This window comes from Hipposideros armiger, unplaced genomic scaffold (assembly GCF_001890085.2).
Source record: "Hipposideros armiger isolate ML-2016 unplaced genomic scaffold, ASM189008v1 scaffold_675, whole genome shotgun sequence".
Taxonomy (NCBI): Eukaryota; Metazoa; Chordata; class Mammalia; order Chiroptera; family Hipposideridae; genus Hipposideros; species Hipposideros armiger.
The window spans coordinates 823,685-838,149 of record NW_017732025.1 but is presented as its reverse complement, the minus strand read 5'-3'; the positions used below and the strand labels follow the sequence as shown (position 1 = coordinate 838,149).

Here is a 14,465-nt window from a genome sequence, read left to right as displayed (position 1 = left end):
AATAGTACCTTTTTCTTTTAAACAGAAGAGTTAAAACTGACCCCTGTACTTAGTTTGGTTTTATATATTTTAGTTTGAGTTTATGTACTTTCTTTTTTCCTATTCTGGGTCTTCATTAACATCTGGTTTCTCCCATTTCATTTGGATTTTGAAAGCTAATTTGTTCTCTTAATCCATTCTCTTTCTACTCTTAAAATTAGTTTGTTTTTTTGTTTGTTTGTTTTTTTTTAGCTGAGCCAACCTGCCACCTGTTGGCAGTTTGGTATTTTTAAGATGGTGTTATTTTAAAGGAATTTTATAAGTGTGAATCTAAAACATTTAGTTTATAGTTGGTTCAGGAACCTTACTGAATTCAGTTATGCCAGGAAGATGCATACTTTAAAAACCTTTAGCTATCAGATAACTTTAAACTGATTTATTTTCATTTTTTTAAAAGAGTCAGAGATTTAACTTTGTACATTTGGAATCAGTTAGCTTCACTTTTAATCCAGAATGTAGTTAAGTGCTACCTTTGGCAGGTAGATATCAAAACTTAAAGACTTTTAGAGCTGGAGGGATCTTAGTGGTCACCTCATCCAGTAACCTTATTTTATGGTAGAAAAATTCTGTAACCTAGGAACTGCTATGATATTGTTACATTTGGAGAATATTCAAATTTGGTTTCAATATTTTTTAGGGGATGGTAGGGGGAGATGATCTTTAAGAGGTGTCAGTGATCAGATGGAACATAAAGTGGCTTGTGACTTTTTTTAAAATTCTGTCTTCTTTTGAGTTATGAGAAATTTTTTTTTAAATCCTAATTTGCTACTAAAGTGCAGAGAAAGAAGTTCAAGAACGTGGCCAGTTTCTTTGAAAGTTAGTAACAGAGCCAAGATTAAAAGCATACCCTTGAGTGTGGAGACAGCTTTTATTTATATAGTGTCAGTCACCGTAACACCTGTTTCGCCTGCTGAGCCATGCTGCCCTTCTAATGCCCCTGTGAGCTGCCTGGAGCAGGGTCAGCTCACAAGCTTGTGAGGGTAAGCAAGTGAAATAACAAGAGGAAATGTCTGAGAGGGTCCCGAAGGGTAAAAGAAATGACAAATGTTGGTGTCTTAATTCTTCCAAACCTAAGTAGTTTGTCTTAGGACAGCAGAGCCATTCTACTAATGGGAACACCAGAGTTTGTGAGATACAGCAGAATCTCTTAGGATTCTGTGACTTAATGGCTTGCAAAAGAGCTAAAGCCTAACTGTTGTTTTAGGCAGTGCCAGGCTGGACTGTACAACTTGCCTCAAAATAATGGGAACAGAGACATTCAAAGTACTGTTAGCCTCTTGGAAGTAAATATGATATCAAATAATGGTTTAAAGGTTGTGCAGAGAGTCACAAGGCTATGTTTAAATGCAAAATGCATAAAGAGGCAAATCTGTGTTTCAGTGCTCACATAATAAATGCCATTGTTTGTTAGAAGAAGTTCAATGACTTTGTCCTGAGCTCAAGTTTCTATAAGAATGTGCTGTTACTTTAGGTAAATACAAATGTAAAACAGTGTTCATGGCTTAAGTAAATGAGCAAATAGTTTCTATGTTTTATCATTTAGCCTTCACAATAACTTTGAAGCGATACTGTCATTATCTCCACTTTCAAGCATGGAAACTAGGGATTAGAGAAGTTAAGTAGCTTGTCCAGAATCATAGACCAGTAAGTGATGGAGTCAGGACTTGAACTCAGAGAGCTGGACTCAAAACCCAAGCAATCACTAAAAGTTACTGCTCCATTTAATTAAATTCCAAGTCCACAAAATGTTATTACCCCCGTATTTGTTTGATAGCCTTCCTTTATAAACAATTTACATAGTTTACTTTTTAATCATTGGCCAATTTTAGTAGTAGACTAAGAGTAACCACTAGTAGTAGAAAAATTAAAGAAACTCAGAATTTTAGCTAAAAAATTCCTAGTGAAGTCTGACTTCTTTAATTAACAGAAAGCTAAGGCCTAGAAGCTTACTGACACTCAATATAGCAATATTGCCTTGATTAGAAGTTTGCAACATTTTAGGATAAACACTAAATAAAATTCACTGGTTCTAATCAAAACCACACAACATACCAGGTTTTCACTGCATTTGAATAAAATGTTTTAAAAATCATTATAAATTCTTATAAATATTTGCATCCTCAGAGCTTTGTACAGTGTCTGCTTGGCACATGAAATAGGGACCAAATGTTTTTTTAATTTAGCAAGTGTAATCATTATAGTTTTAAGATTGAAATAATATGTAACTTATTACATAGTAATTTTTAAGTATCTCTAAATGTTCCTGTGCTGAGAATATATTTTATACCGTATCAGCAGTAATATTAGGCTTTGGTTTACCATGTGACTTTTGAAGAATTTTTTTTTAATTGCTCCAACTTTGGAAATCTAGAGAAACCTAATTAAGATTTAATATTATAAAAAGAAACAAAATACCTAAAACATTATTAAGTATACACTGAAAACTATCAGCAACTAAAATAAGTAGAAAACACTCCTTTATTTGGGAAATTTCTCTTAGTAGAAGCCTTATAATTCAGTCTAAATGCACAGAAGCTAAGTTACTGCAAGTGTTTATAGTATACCATTTGAAAAGTTCCTGTTTGAGAATTTAAGTCTTGTTTTCTCCTAAGAAAAATTTAGTTATATCCAGTTTATATTTTACTTGGTAAGTTAATCTTATACTTTGATATCCTATTCAATCTCATGTTTCTCTTTTGTAATAATTACTGCTAACGTTAAAAACAACGCTGCTTATTTCAAAGGGAAATAATGTTTAAAAGATGTGAAGCATTTAATCCTTGAATGCTGGAACCACTTTTAAAGGATTGTAAGCACATCTGTGTTACACTACACCCAGGAAAGAATGTATACGTCCTGTGGCCTATGGTCGCTAGGGGGGCTGGTTTAGAAAAACTGAGTATCTTGCATTTCTAGCTTCTTTTCAACATAAAAAATATTCTGTGATTCTAAAATGAAGAATTTCATTCCAGGGGTGGCATGTGTGGTCAGGCAAACATCAGTAAAGTCTTGGTTTTACAGTTGTTCTCTTACTTGTCACCTACTTCTTAAAATAAGAAATCAGTTCTACAGTGGGCTTTGCATTTTGCTTGACTTTGCATTTTGTTAAGCACTTCTGTTCTCCCTCATTTGACAACTCTTATGTGGGAAATACTTAGGACACAAGTCCCTGCATCAGGAGTTCTTAGGAAATGTGCTGCATGTCTCTCAACTGTGAGGTATGGAGCAAATACCTGGTTACTAATTAAGAAATACCAAAGTTTGTGAATGATTTGCTCATAAAACAAAATTACAGCAGATTCAAGCGTACTCCCGCGATAACCTCGCTCTTGGTCACATTTATTCCAGTGTGCTTTTTTGGGCGGGAGAGAGAAGGATGGAGTTGCAGCTGTCAGGCTGGGTATCGCTTGGGATGAGTGTTGTGCGTGTGAATGCCATCTGTCATTGGTGGACATGGAGAAGAAAAGTTGGAGTACTTGTGCTGCACCGCTGGACACGTTCTCTACTTCTTCCTCTTTGATATAACATGACATTCACATGCCAACACATTCCCATATGCACCTCCTAGTGAGCTAGCTGAAATTCTACCCCTTGCTCCTAGTTCAGAAAGCAGACAAAGAAGAATGTTAGGGGAATACATCTTTAATGAACTCATTTTTTTTTTTAAGTAATGACTTGAGCATTTCATACCTTAAGGAATATAAGCATGTAATTACCTGTGACACGTGACAATTATGTCATGAAATCATGACTTATAAACTCCATATTTCTTAAATTTTGTGCTTTTGCCTCATTCAGAAACCCAAACCTATTGTGTTGTTTTTTTAAATTTCAAAATAGAGGAAGGCCAAATATACTTGTATGTCAATATAAATTTCTGGAAACTATGGTTAGAATGAACTTTTTACAAAAGGATTTTGTAGCCAGTTATTTTGCTGCCATACGTTACTAGAAGTTATTTATCATGAAATAGTGTTTTTCTTTTAAGGCTTAAACTAAGTGTATTTGAGGAATTTGAATTTAGGTAGTCATTGTTTTATCCAAGAAAATTTTATGATACTTTAAACATAGATATTATGTAAAAGTTAGTCTTTATTCCTTACATGATGTGAAAATGAATGACTTACTCTAGAGCTTTCCTAATGCCAAATTATTGTATATACTTTTGATTTAGCTTAGAACCTCTATAATAGTAGCTCTTTTACCTGTGTTTTTACTTAGAGGTATTAAACTTACTACATTATAAGGATATGACTACTGAATTAATGTCACAATTAAAAATTTTTTTAATCTATGGGACTCATATTTATGACTAATTTTTAATAAGTGATTTTTGTTTGTTTGTTTTATTATAAGATATTATGAACTGGATCCTCAGAAAAGTCTCCGTGACAATTTGAGGAACAAAGTAATCATTGAGTACCCAACATTACATGTGGTTTTAAAAGAATCCAGTAATGACATGAAAGTTCTTCACCAAGGTAAGTGTAAATTTGTTCCTGTAATGCTCAGAATAACCATAGTGAAACTGAAGCAGTTATGACAGTCTTTATTTTTTTATATGTGTTTTCCCACTGTACTTACACACATAACTGAATTTACTCTATAGCTACAGCTAATACTGTAAACAAATGAATGAGCTGCTACCTCTGTCCTGTTTGAGAGCATGTAAGCTTATACTGTCAATTTAGAATGAATGAAGCAGTTTGAATGTCTGGCTATAAAAGGACATACTCTGCCTTACTGGAGTTCTATGTGTGTTTGTCTTATTTTAAGCTAATGGTCTTTAAACAACTGTCTGTCATAATCAGATAAATTTACTTCCGAGTTAGAACTTTAGAGGCTCCTAAATTGAGGGATTACAAACGTTTTTAGGATCTTACCTTATAGAAAGGGAAATGTTGCAAGGAACATTATGTTTAAAATTTAGACTGCATTTAGAATAATGTGCCATAAGGGTCGTGCGTAATTGCCTTGACCCTTTATCTCCTTTTATTTTTAAACCCACTGTTTTTATTTTCTTGGATTTTGTTTCCTTAGCCATATTCCTTGGCATTTTAGTGGTTCTTTAAAAATAGATACTTTTCCCTCTTTGGTGAGTAGTGGAGTTGGGAGGAAGTATTAGAACTGGAAGTGGTGTGTGTGAAAGTTTAGTGTATAAAATGACTTACCATATTTGCAACTACTGATTGAAGTAAGCTAATTGTGTTTCTGAATGCAGATTCTAGAGGCTGAATGAAATCCAGAAATTACTTTTAAAAAGGGAGAGAGGTTACTTACCTTACTTAAGCCAAAACCATTAGATACCACTTTCAGCTAAGAATTATAGGTACAGGTCAAGTTTCATTGTAACAAACTCCAGAGGACCATAAAATTCCTTGGATTGGATTTAACTCTATTTTTTAAGAAAATATTATTTGAAATATGTGGTTCAGGTTTTATTGTTATGCTAGCATCATAGACTGTAACAGGCAGTAACCTTTGTTGTAGGATAGTCTCTATAATATTCTCTATACATCTACATAATATCTTTCTTCTTGGCAAAAGTTAATAGAAAGTTTTTTTTCCAAGTGGCCAAAATTTTGTCAGTGCCACAATTTGAAACTAGATATTTAATTAGCAAACATGAAGTTTCTAATAATCAATTATGGGTTTCTAAATCTTGAGATTGATTCTTGACTTTATATTCTTCACAATTTGAGAGACTATCCAACTTTATTTTCTCAAATTACATTAGAAATTTTAGTTTTAAATGACCAGTTTCACTTTTTTTAAAGCTGTGTAAAACCTGACTTTTTCCTTAATATAATTCACCTAGCTCTCTCTCTAAATGTTGGTTTCAGGGAAAGTTGTTTAGTAATGTGGATTACTAGCCAGGGCAAACATTGTCTGTGTAAATAAACACAGCACACACAGCTCCTCTTTCACCTTGTTTAGGAATGCACATTGAAGTAAGGCTTCCTGTAATGAAGCAAAAAGAAAAGGCTACTTTTGTAGTGCACTTGGAACCTTATTAAGTAAAATTTGCTATTTTTTGGTGGGTATATGATGTCGGGTATATTTACAGGAAGCACAAGTGACTTGTGCTTTCAGCATGGAGGATCATTTAGAGCTGCTGTAGCAAAGAGCTAACGAGGGTCTGGCAGGATTTTAAGGACCATACCAGTGTTGTCACATCATAAATACACATACCTCAAAAATAATGCCAGGTCTTCCTACACATGCACTTATTTGTGTGAGCGCTTCAAGGTTTTTTTGCAGGGGTGAGGTTTGTACCTTCTCACAGCATTGGATATTCTGCAGGGTGGTCCCTTAATGCAGGAGGAGGCTTATATAAGAACAGGGCATTTTCTTTGGAAAGCCTTGAAATTCTTTCTCTCTGCAGAGCCAAAAAGTTGGATTTTAATCTTGTGTTCATAGCACAAGGTGTCTCTCTTCTAGTTTGGGGAAATGTGTTTCTGGGCCGGGATTCAATAGTTTTCACAGTTGATGGTTGTTATAATGTTTGCTATGATTGTAGATTGCCATAATTTATTTTTTCGAAAGTCTACCTATATTGATGGGCAGTAGGCAAGTTTTGTTTGTTGGTTTGCTTTTTGAGGAATGCCAAAGGTTGACTGTAAGAGGTTAAACAGTTAAGGTGGCCCACTAGATTGGAGACGAAGAGTGCTGATACCCGTCTTTGCATGTATCAATCCAGTGCAAAGTGTTCAAAGTGGCCTTATTGGCTTCACAGGTTATTGTTTGCCAAAATTAACTAGTCAATTAAATGACTTGATAAAAGCATGCTGCATTTCAGTCTAAGGAAAAAAGAATGGAGCCCTATGAAAAGAAGCAAACAGGGACAACTTCAGTAAGCAAAGAAGGGGAAAAGCCTTCCCCAAATAGTACAAAGCCCCATTAATTTAAAAATACTAGCAAAATAGATTGCTCTGTTGATCTAGGATAACTCAAAATTAGAAAATGTCTCTTCCTTTAAGAAGGAATCCAACCCAAAATTGATTGCTTGAATTAGTGAAAACACCTGGCATAGTAGCTACTCATACATCAGTTTGTTGCTGGGCCAGTGAATCTTTTCATCTATTCTCCCTCCGTCTTTCTTCCTCTTATTCCTCCTTACTCCTCTTTTTCTTCCTTTCTCTTTCAGTGTGTGTGTCTGTGTGTGTGAGGTAGTAGAGTGGAGTATGGGGATGGATCTCAGGCACAGGAACACAAATGTAAACTTCACCGTGCAGTAGCTACTATTACAGGGTTTGCATAAAGTGCAGAAAAAGCCAGAGGGAAAAACAACTAACTTGTATCATGGAGACGCTTGAAGGACTCTGCTAGGGTTTATAAAATTCCACAAGGATTGGCACATATCTTGGATGGAAGCTATTTCAAGGCCTCACTCATTCAAAGTACTCAGTAAACACCGGTTTGATTGCTGGTACAATCTTAAATCTAGGTACCATCGGCAAACCCTACGGAACTTGGCAATGGGAATATGAGGCAAGAGCCAGGTTTTTGGTTCTAGCACCAGCTCTCTAGCATTCACTCTGCCTCTCTGAGCCTTGTTTTTCTTGTCTGCACGGTGGAGATAGATGGTTCTAAGCCTCAAGCAAAACCATCTGTATTTAAACCTTAATTTTCTTAGGTTTTTATATATTATTTCCTTTTAGCTTCATTGTACAATGAAATAAATAGAGCAGTCACTCTGGTTCCCATTTTGCAGATTAAAAAAGATCACTAAAAGATGGAGTGACTTGCATTTACATTGATTCAGCAGACGTGGTATAGTGGGGGGATAGATGTAGGGAGGAAAGGCCCAGTGTCTGTCCTCCAGGAACTCTCCGTTTAGTGAGTAACAATAGACTTGCTAACTCTCGTCAAGACAGCTCTTTACAGGAATGCCGTTTCTGCTCTGGGTCTTCTTTTGGCTGAGAGGAAGGAGATGGCGATTAGCTAACCTTCTGTCAGCCCACATTCACTCAACGTATACTGACCCTCAATTTTAAGTTTAAAAAAAATCATGGAAAAATTTATTTCAACCACACTTGGCTACCCAATGTGATAATAGTGATCTATTCTGTGGTACTTATATGGGCTCATAACCACACTGTGAGCTGACCATTCTTGAGTCTTCCACAGAATCAGGAAGGATGTGACCTCACAAAATATAATTGCCACTTTTAGACATCATCTCTCTATTTATTGTGGCCAGAATTGTATATCCCGGCTGCCTGAGACATGACATGGTTTGTCTGTCCCCATGAGCAGTGCTGTTGGTATGCATCTCAAGGGAGGAGAGAAGAGGGAAAAACAGAACAGGCTAAACAGAAACAGTATAAACACTTGACTGCATGTTTACTTTTTTTTTTTTTCTTTTTTTTTTCTTCAGTAAAAAGTGAATCTACCAAGAACATTGGCAATGAAAATTGAGCACTTCTGGAGGAAGAAAATTCCGAGCCAGTTGCAGAGGACTATGCGTTGAGTAGCTGTTGGATGATTGGGGTATTGTCGGTGGGTGGTTGGAATTTTTGTTTCTCTGAAAAGTAATTAAACAATCTAATTTTTTTTTTTCAAAAACGTGTTTTCTAGCCTCTCGAATTGAGTTGCAAGGCCCTTATTCCTATTAACAACCCCTTTTTTTGCACCTAATTGACATAATGCTTATTTTAATTTGGCCCTGCTGCGTTCTGTAGGCTGAAAACTTTTCTGTTTGTTAGTTTGATGCAACACCAAACCCAGGGATCACCTGTGCCGGCCACAAAGTTGGCATTCTCTTTAGTGGGACCTCATTAAACAGAAAGGCTGTGGACACATCTAGCCATCAGTTGCCCATTCTTGTCTTGAGACGACTGAATGGGTCTTTTATACTTAGGTAAGACCAGTACAATGTCCTGTGGAAAGGCTGAATAAATGCTATTAACTGCCATTTCAACATTCAGTTCATAAAACCAGCGGCTCCACATTGTTGTTTGAACCCTCAGTGCTCCCCAGTTTCGCTGTACTTGTTCACACGGTGAGCTGTGTCTTACTATGAACTCTGTGCCTTTCATCCCATTTCCACTCCATCTTGTCCCTGCCACACAGGGGTCTTGTGATGACCGGTTTTATGCTGTGTTTTGAATCATCTAGCAATAACTAAAGAAAAAAACACTTGGAACTCTTCAGTGTTATTGGAATGTATATGTGTATTTCTGTATATACCTGGCTTAATTTATACCTTATGGCAGCTCTATACATTGTGATCTCACATATTGAAATGAAATTTTCCTAGTTTTATTGGAATTTATACAGTTATGAAATTGCAACATGACTATAAGAGTAAAAGATTATTACATCTGTATTGCATCTGTGTACTTAATGGTTAAGAAAACAAAGATAAACTTGGACATTAGTGAAATTCATTTTTAGTTTACAACTGGAATAAGTTTTAGCCTAAAAGGAAACCAGAGGCATTAATTAAAGGGACTTGGAAAGATTATAAAATATGAAAAGATAATGAGACGATGAGCCTAGGACAAGCTTGTAGAACTCAAGTATATATAACTTGGGGTAGAAATCGGAGAAGAGAATCCAAAGACGATAATGCCACAAAGACCCTTGGTATAAAAGTGATAGTGGAAATGGGATTTATAGGACGTAAGGCCTTGTGATTTGAGAAATATAAATACTTTCTAAACCAATTTCAGGAATCTTCTTTATACAGTAAAACGTGTAGAATTATGTTTTTCACAATATTACGGGGGAGACACTAAATCGGATTTTAAGGAATTCATATTTAATTTAAAAGGGAAATTAGTCTTCTTGAAACAGACAAGAAATAGGATGAATTGAGTCAAAGTGTGAATAGATGAATAGAATTGTTACTGGGAAAGTGGGATAAAGTACACATAAGGACATGTGATCTGAATGTCAGGGTGGAGAGCAATTTCCTGACAGTGAAATCTATTATGATGTAGTCTCATTTCCAAGAAAAGCGCTGAGTTCCATCCTTTGTAGAATTTATATTGAAAACTGGACACAAACCAAAGGATTTATCCTGTGCTTTGTCCCCTGCCCAGAAGAAAAAAGAAAGAAAAAACATCTGCGTGATCGAACGCATCTTTGCCTTCTCTGTTGTCTAGAATTCTGTTAGACTTTTCAATTGTAGGGTATTCCTTAGAAAAGAATTTCACTAGCAGCGTTCCCTTACATGTAACTGTCAGCTCATTTGATTAATATGCACATATATTCCCACAGGATTTACAATAAACATGTGTTTTAGTGAATAACCATGTCAACTGCTTAGAGGGGGTGAAAATTCACTGATATCCCAAGAAATTTGTAGTATTAAGACCCAATTTCTTTTTTTGAGAGACCTTCTCCATTTTGGATTCTTGACAAATTCTGATGAATAAGCAAATTCCTTGACCCATGTTAAGTGCAACATCCTGCATTTTGTTCATGACTCACATTTTAAAAGGAGAAAAGCTCCACCTGGCCTTCTTTATTTTTTAAACAATGATTTCAAAGAGAAGGTAGGCCTTTTATAATTGCTAATTATTACATATGGGATTAATAGCCATAAATTACAGTAAACAAAGCTTGCACCTGTTCAAATTATAAATATAAATTAAAGAGTTACTATAATTTCAAAATAACTTAAATATAATTTAAATTTAACTATATAATTTAAATGTGAAGATATTTAAGATTCCAAAATTTGGTTGAGCCAATTTGTTTCTCTGTAGCAAGTGGTGGGATTCAAGTTTCACGAAGTAGAGTAAAACGTTCAACACATAATTATAATGTCAACAATTTCCTTTATATATTTTGTTTAATTTGGTTGACATATACAGTGTGTTCTACCTGATTCCATATTAGTCATTACATTTTAAGCAAAGATACCTAGTCTGCTTTTATTTAATGTTACACTATTGTATTAAAATGTGTTAAATTTATTTTCAGGTAGATATTGTACACTTTTGATTAGTAACCAGTTGTCCCTCAGTTCCAAGTGACAGAAACTCAATTCAAATTAGTTTCAGCCCAAAGGGCAATTTATTGGCTAGTATGCAGGGAAGTCCACACATGACTGGGTCCAAACACCCAAAGAAGCCATTTTTCCATCTTCCATACTTACCTCTGATTTTTTTGTCCTGGATTGGTTTTCTTATCTAGGCAGAAGACTCCCTCTTTGGGGTGGGAGACATTGAGATGAGGATGGTAGATGATAGCCATAAGTTTCAGCTTATATCATCATAACCAAAGCATGGCAGCAAGGTATGTAAAATTTGGGGGAAGAACTTTGATTTTGCCCAGATTGGATCAGGAGAGGAATTCCTCCAAAGGAAGGGGAGATTACCAGAAAAAGGAATGTGTAGGGAGCAGAAGAGGAAAGGTGGTTACTGAGAACACAAAAATAACAAATGTCCACTGCACCCTATTTGAATTTGAGTAGCAGGAGGTTTCTGATTTGAAATAAAGGGCAAATTCAAAATTAACCTACAGACCCTCACTGGCTAATTTCTTCTTGATGCCATTACTGCTTTGAATTGCCGTTACAGGCTTTTTTTTTTAAGATTTTTATTGGGGAATTGGGGGGATGGGACAGCTTAGTTGCTGTCGTTTTGTTCTTCAGTCTAGTTGTGGAGGACGTTGCTTGACTGGCCCAAGTTGGCACCATCATTGCGCTCCTCCCAGGCGAGGCAGATCAGTCGCCGGCTTCTGGACGGCTGCTCACCGCTCCCGCTGGCTGCTGGCTACACATGGTAGCCCATGGCAACCCACTGCCACAGGGGCTGCAGCCTACGCCGTCACTGGCAACTAACAGCAGCCCAGCTCCAGGTTGAGCTGTTGTTCAGCATCTTAGCTGTAGAGGGCAGTGTCACTGGCCCTCATATGTGGGATCCGAACCGGGGCCCTCTGGCATCCCAAGCCAGTTCTTAACCATCGTGCCACTCAGCCGGCCCCCATTACAGGCTTTTTAAAAACGCTTTCCATTTGGGTTTGACACTGTGTCGCTACTGGTTTGATCAGAGGCACACAGTACCATTTGGAAATTTCCAGTTTCATCAACATTAGAGAAATATTGATTTTGTAATTAGAATCATGGTAGGGGAAAATGCTTCGAAAAATAAAGACAACATAAGTAAAAATAGGCCCTTAAATAAACCTTTGGGGATCTGTACTTCATTACGAAGTATTTTCTTTCAATTTCGGTCAATGGAAGTTATCTAGAATACTGGAGATGCCAAAAAAATGTATACACATGACTTGTATTCATCTTTTGTTATCGGTATATATTGAGTACTACAATTTTAATACAGTTTTTTCTTTTCTTAAAATGTGTGTACATTTTTTTGGCACCCTCTGCATGTATGTCTGTATTCTTTAAAATGAACTATAATGTAAACAGTTTCTAAATTGGAGTAGAGTGGACTGCACGCACTTTGAACTTCATAACCAAATGCATCCCTTTTAGCCTTTGATCAGCTCCGACACAACTCAGCTATTACCAGTTTTCTTTTTTTGCTGAATAAAGTAGTAAAACCCTTTCCCTCCATGACTTGGCCCTAACCTAATTTTACAGCATTTTTTTCTTTTATTTTCACTCTTTGCTTCAGTCACAAAACAACATAAAGTTTAGTCTTTTTCCCCCGCGGTGCCTTCTCCTCTTTCATTATCTCCACATGAGCGTATCCTTTGAGAGACAGCTTGAGCAGTAATTGCTGGGATCCTCCCATGTAGAAGTCATATGTGTCTGTATGTGTCTCCTGATTGGCCGATGCTAATGACACTCTGGGTTGTTAAATGTGTTTAATATCACACTGATAATAAGAGTAATAACTAACATCCATTAATAGCTTTCTAAATACCAAGCGCTATTTCTTCCAAGCACTTTTACGTCAGCCCATTTCAGATTTCTCACCACAATCCAGTGAAATAGATGCAACAGTAAAGTCCTGCAATAAGTACCGAAACTTCAGTAACAGGATGGGTTGCCTGGGGTAGCCTGCACAGCCAGCTTTCCAGGACGTCCTAGTCTAACTGTAGGTCCCAAATCTGTCCTGTAGTTGGGCATCACGTGGTGGCAGATGTCCACTAAGGTTAAAATGTCAGTGGGGACAATTCTGAGTTAGTCCTCTGTCTGATTTGTACAATGAGTCCAGGAATCTCCCAGGTAGTCAATGCGTATTTCTTCAACCTTATCTAAGAGTACCCCACCTTCTTCTGCCTCCCTACTTCCTGAGAAAGCCTGCCATTTCCTTGCCTGGCTTCACCTTCCCTTTCATATTCTTCACCTTCACCAAGAGTTAAGAACCTGAGCCCACATGCAGTTGTGAGCAGGGAAGGGGCTAGGTGGGGAATGGACCGGATTCGAGTTATTGAAGACAGTGTTATTGATGGGGTTTACTATAAATCCATTTTACAGATGAGAAAACCAAAGCACATAAAGGTGGTTAAAGCTTATTCTGAGGTCAAACAAATGATAAACAATGGAGCTTGGATATTTTCCTTCTTATAATTCCTCTCTGTTCCTGGCAATATCTTTCTTCCTGTCTGTATAATTATTGGTAAAATTCTGTGTTTAACTGGTCTTGAAGGCCACATCTGTGGTTGATACCTGTATCATCACAGTACCCAGCAGTTTCTGGCATAAAGTGAACCCTCAGTAAAGTTTGGGTGAGAGAAGGTGGGAGGAGTAGGGAAGCTCTCATAAGTTGGAAAAAAAAAATTTAAGGCTTTATTATAGATCATTATCTCTCAATCTATAGCAAATCCCCTGACTGATAGGATAATATTAATAGCTAAAAACTTAGCATACGCTAGGAACCATTCTAAGCACATTACAACTGTTATTTGAATTCTCACAATTCTGTGAGGCACTGCTCTATGACATTGACTCTAAAATGGCCTTAATTATAAAATGTGTCATTTTATGTAACATTAAGAGAAAAAAATGCTACCAATTACATTATGACAAAATGCTTTTTAAAAATTCTATTTAGAATTGTTTACATGTATATAAAGAGCTCTTTTGGCATTTTATTTCACAAATCTGAGACTCCATCAAATGTAAGACTCACCATTTTATAAACCCCTAAAAACATGGCTTAATTGTGTGACACACCCTGACTTGAGGCGTTAAAATATGAAAAAAATAGTGTAGAATTGATGTAATATAATGAGACAAATTTTTTATATCATTCTGTGCTTATATAAAAAGAAAAACATACGTGAAATTAACTGAGTAAGGCATGCCTAAAACTTCACATTCAATCTGACATTTGTGACTCAGACCTCGTCCTGCAGCAGTTCTTAATGAAGTTCTCCACTACTGCGTATTTCCTCAGAGTTCTGCGAGGTCTAATGCTGGTGTTCTCTTGATCAGAAGGTGTTAACAAAAGGGTTTCTGTCCACAGTCACTTTAAATATCTTACAATTTTGTCAATTAT

General features: G+C 36.4%; 1 protein-coding gene across 3 annotated transcripts in view; it reads left to right on the top strand.

The window, feature by feature from the left end:
* Nucleotides 1-9,370, top strand: part of ZNHIT6 (zinc finger HIT-type containing 6) — a 64,553-nt gene extending 55,183 nt beyond the window's left edge. For all 3 annotated transcript variants that reach the window (XM_019626402.1, XM_019626403.1, XM_019626400.1), the window contains 2 exons: nt 4,396-4,520; nt 8,420-9,370. In XM_019626402.1, the coding sequence (XP_019481947.1) occupies nt 4,396-4,520; nt 8,420-8,460 (166 nt within the window). In that variant the 3' untranslated portion in view covers nt 8,461-9,370. The remainder of the gene's footprint in view (nt 1-4,395; nt 4,521-8,419) is intronic.
* Nucleotides 9,371-14,465: the final 5,095 nt, after the last annotated feature.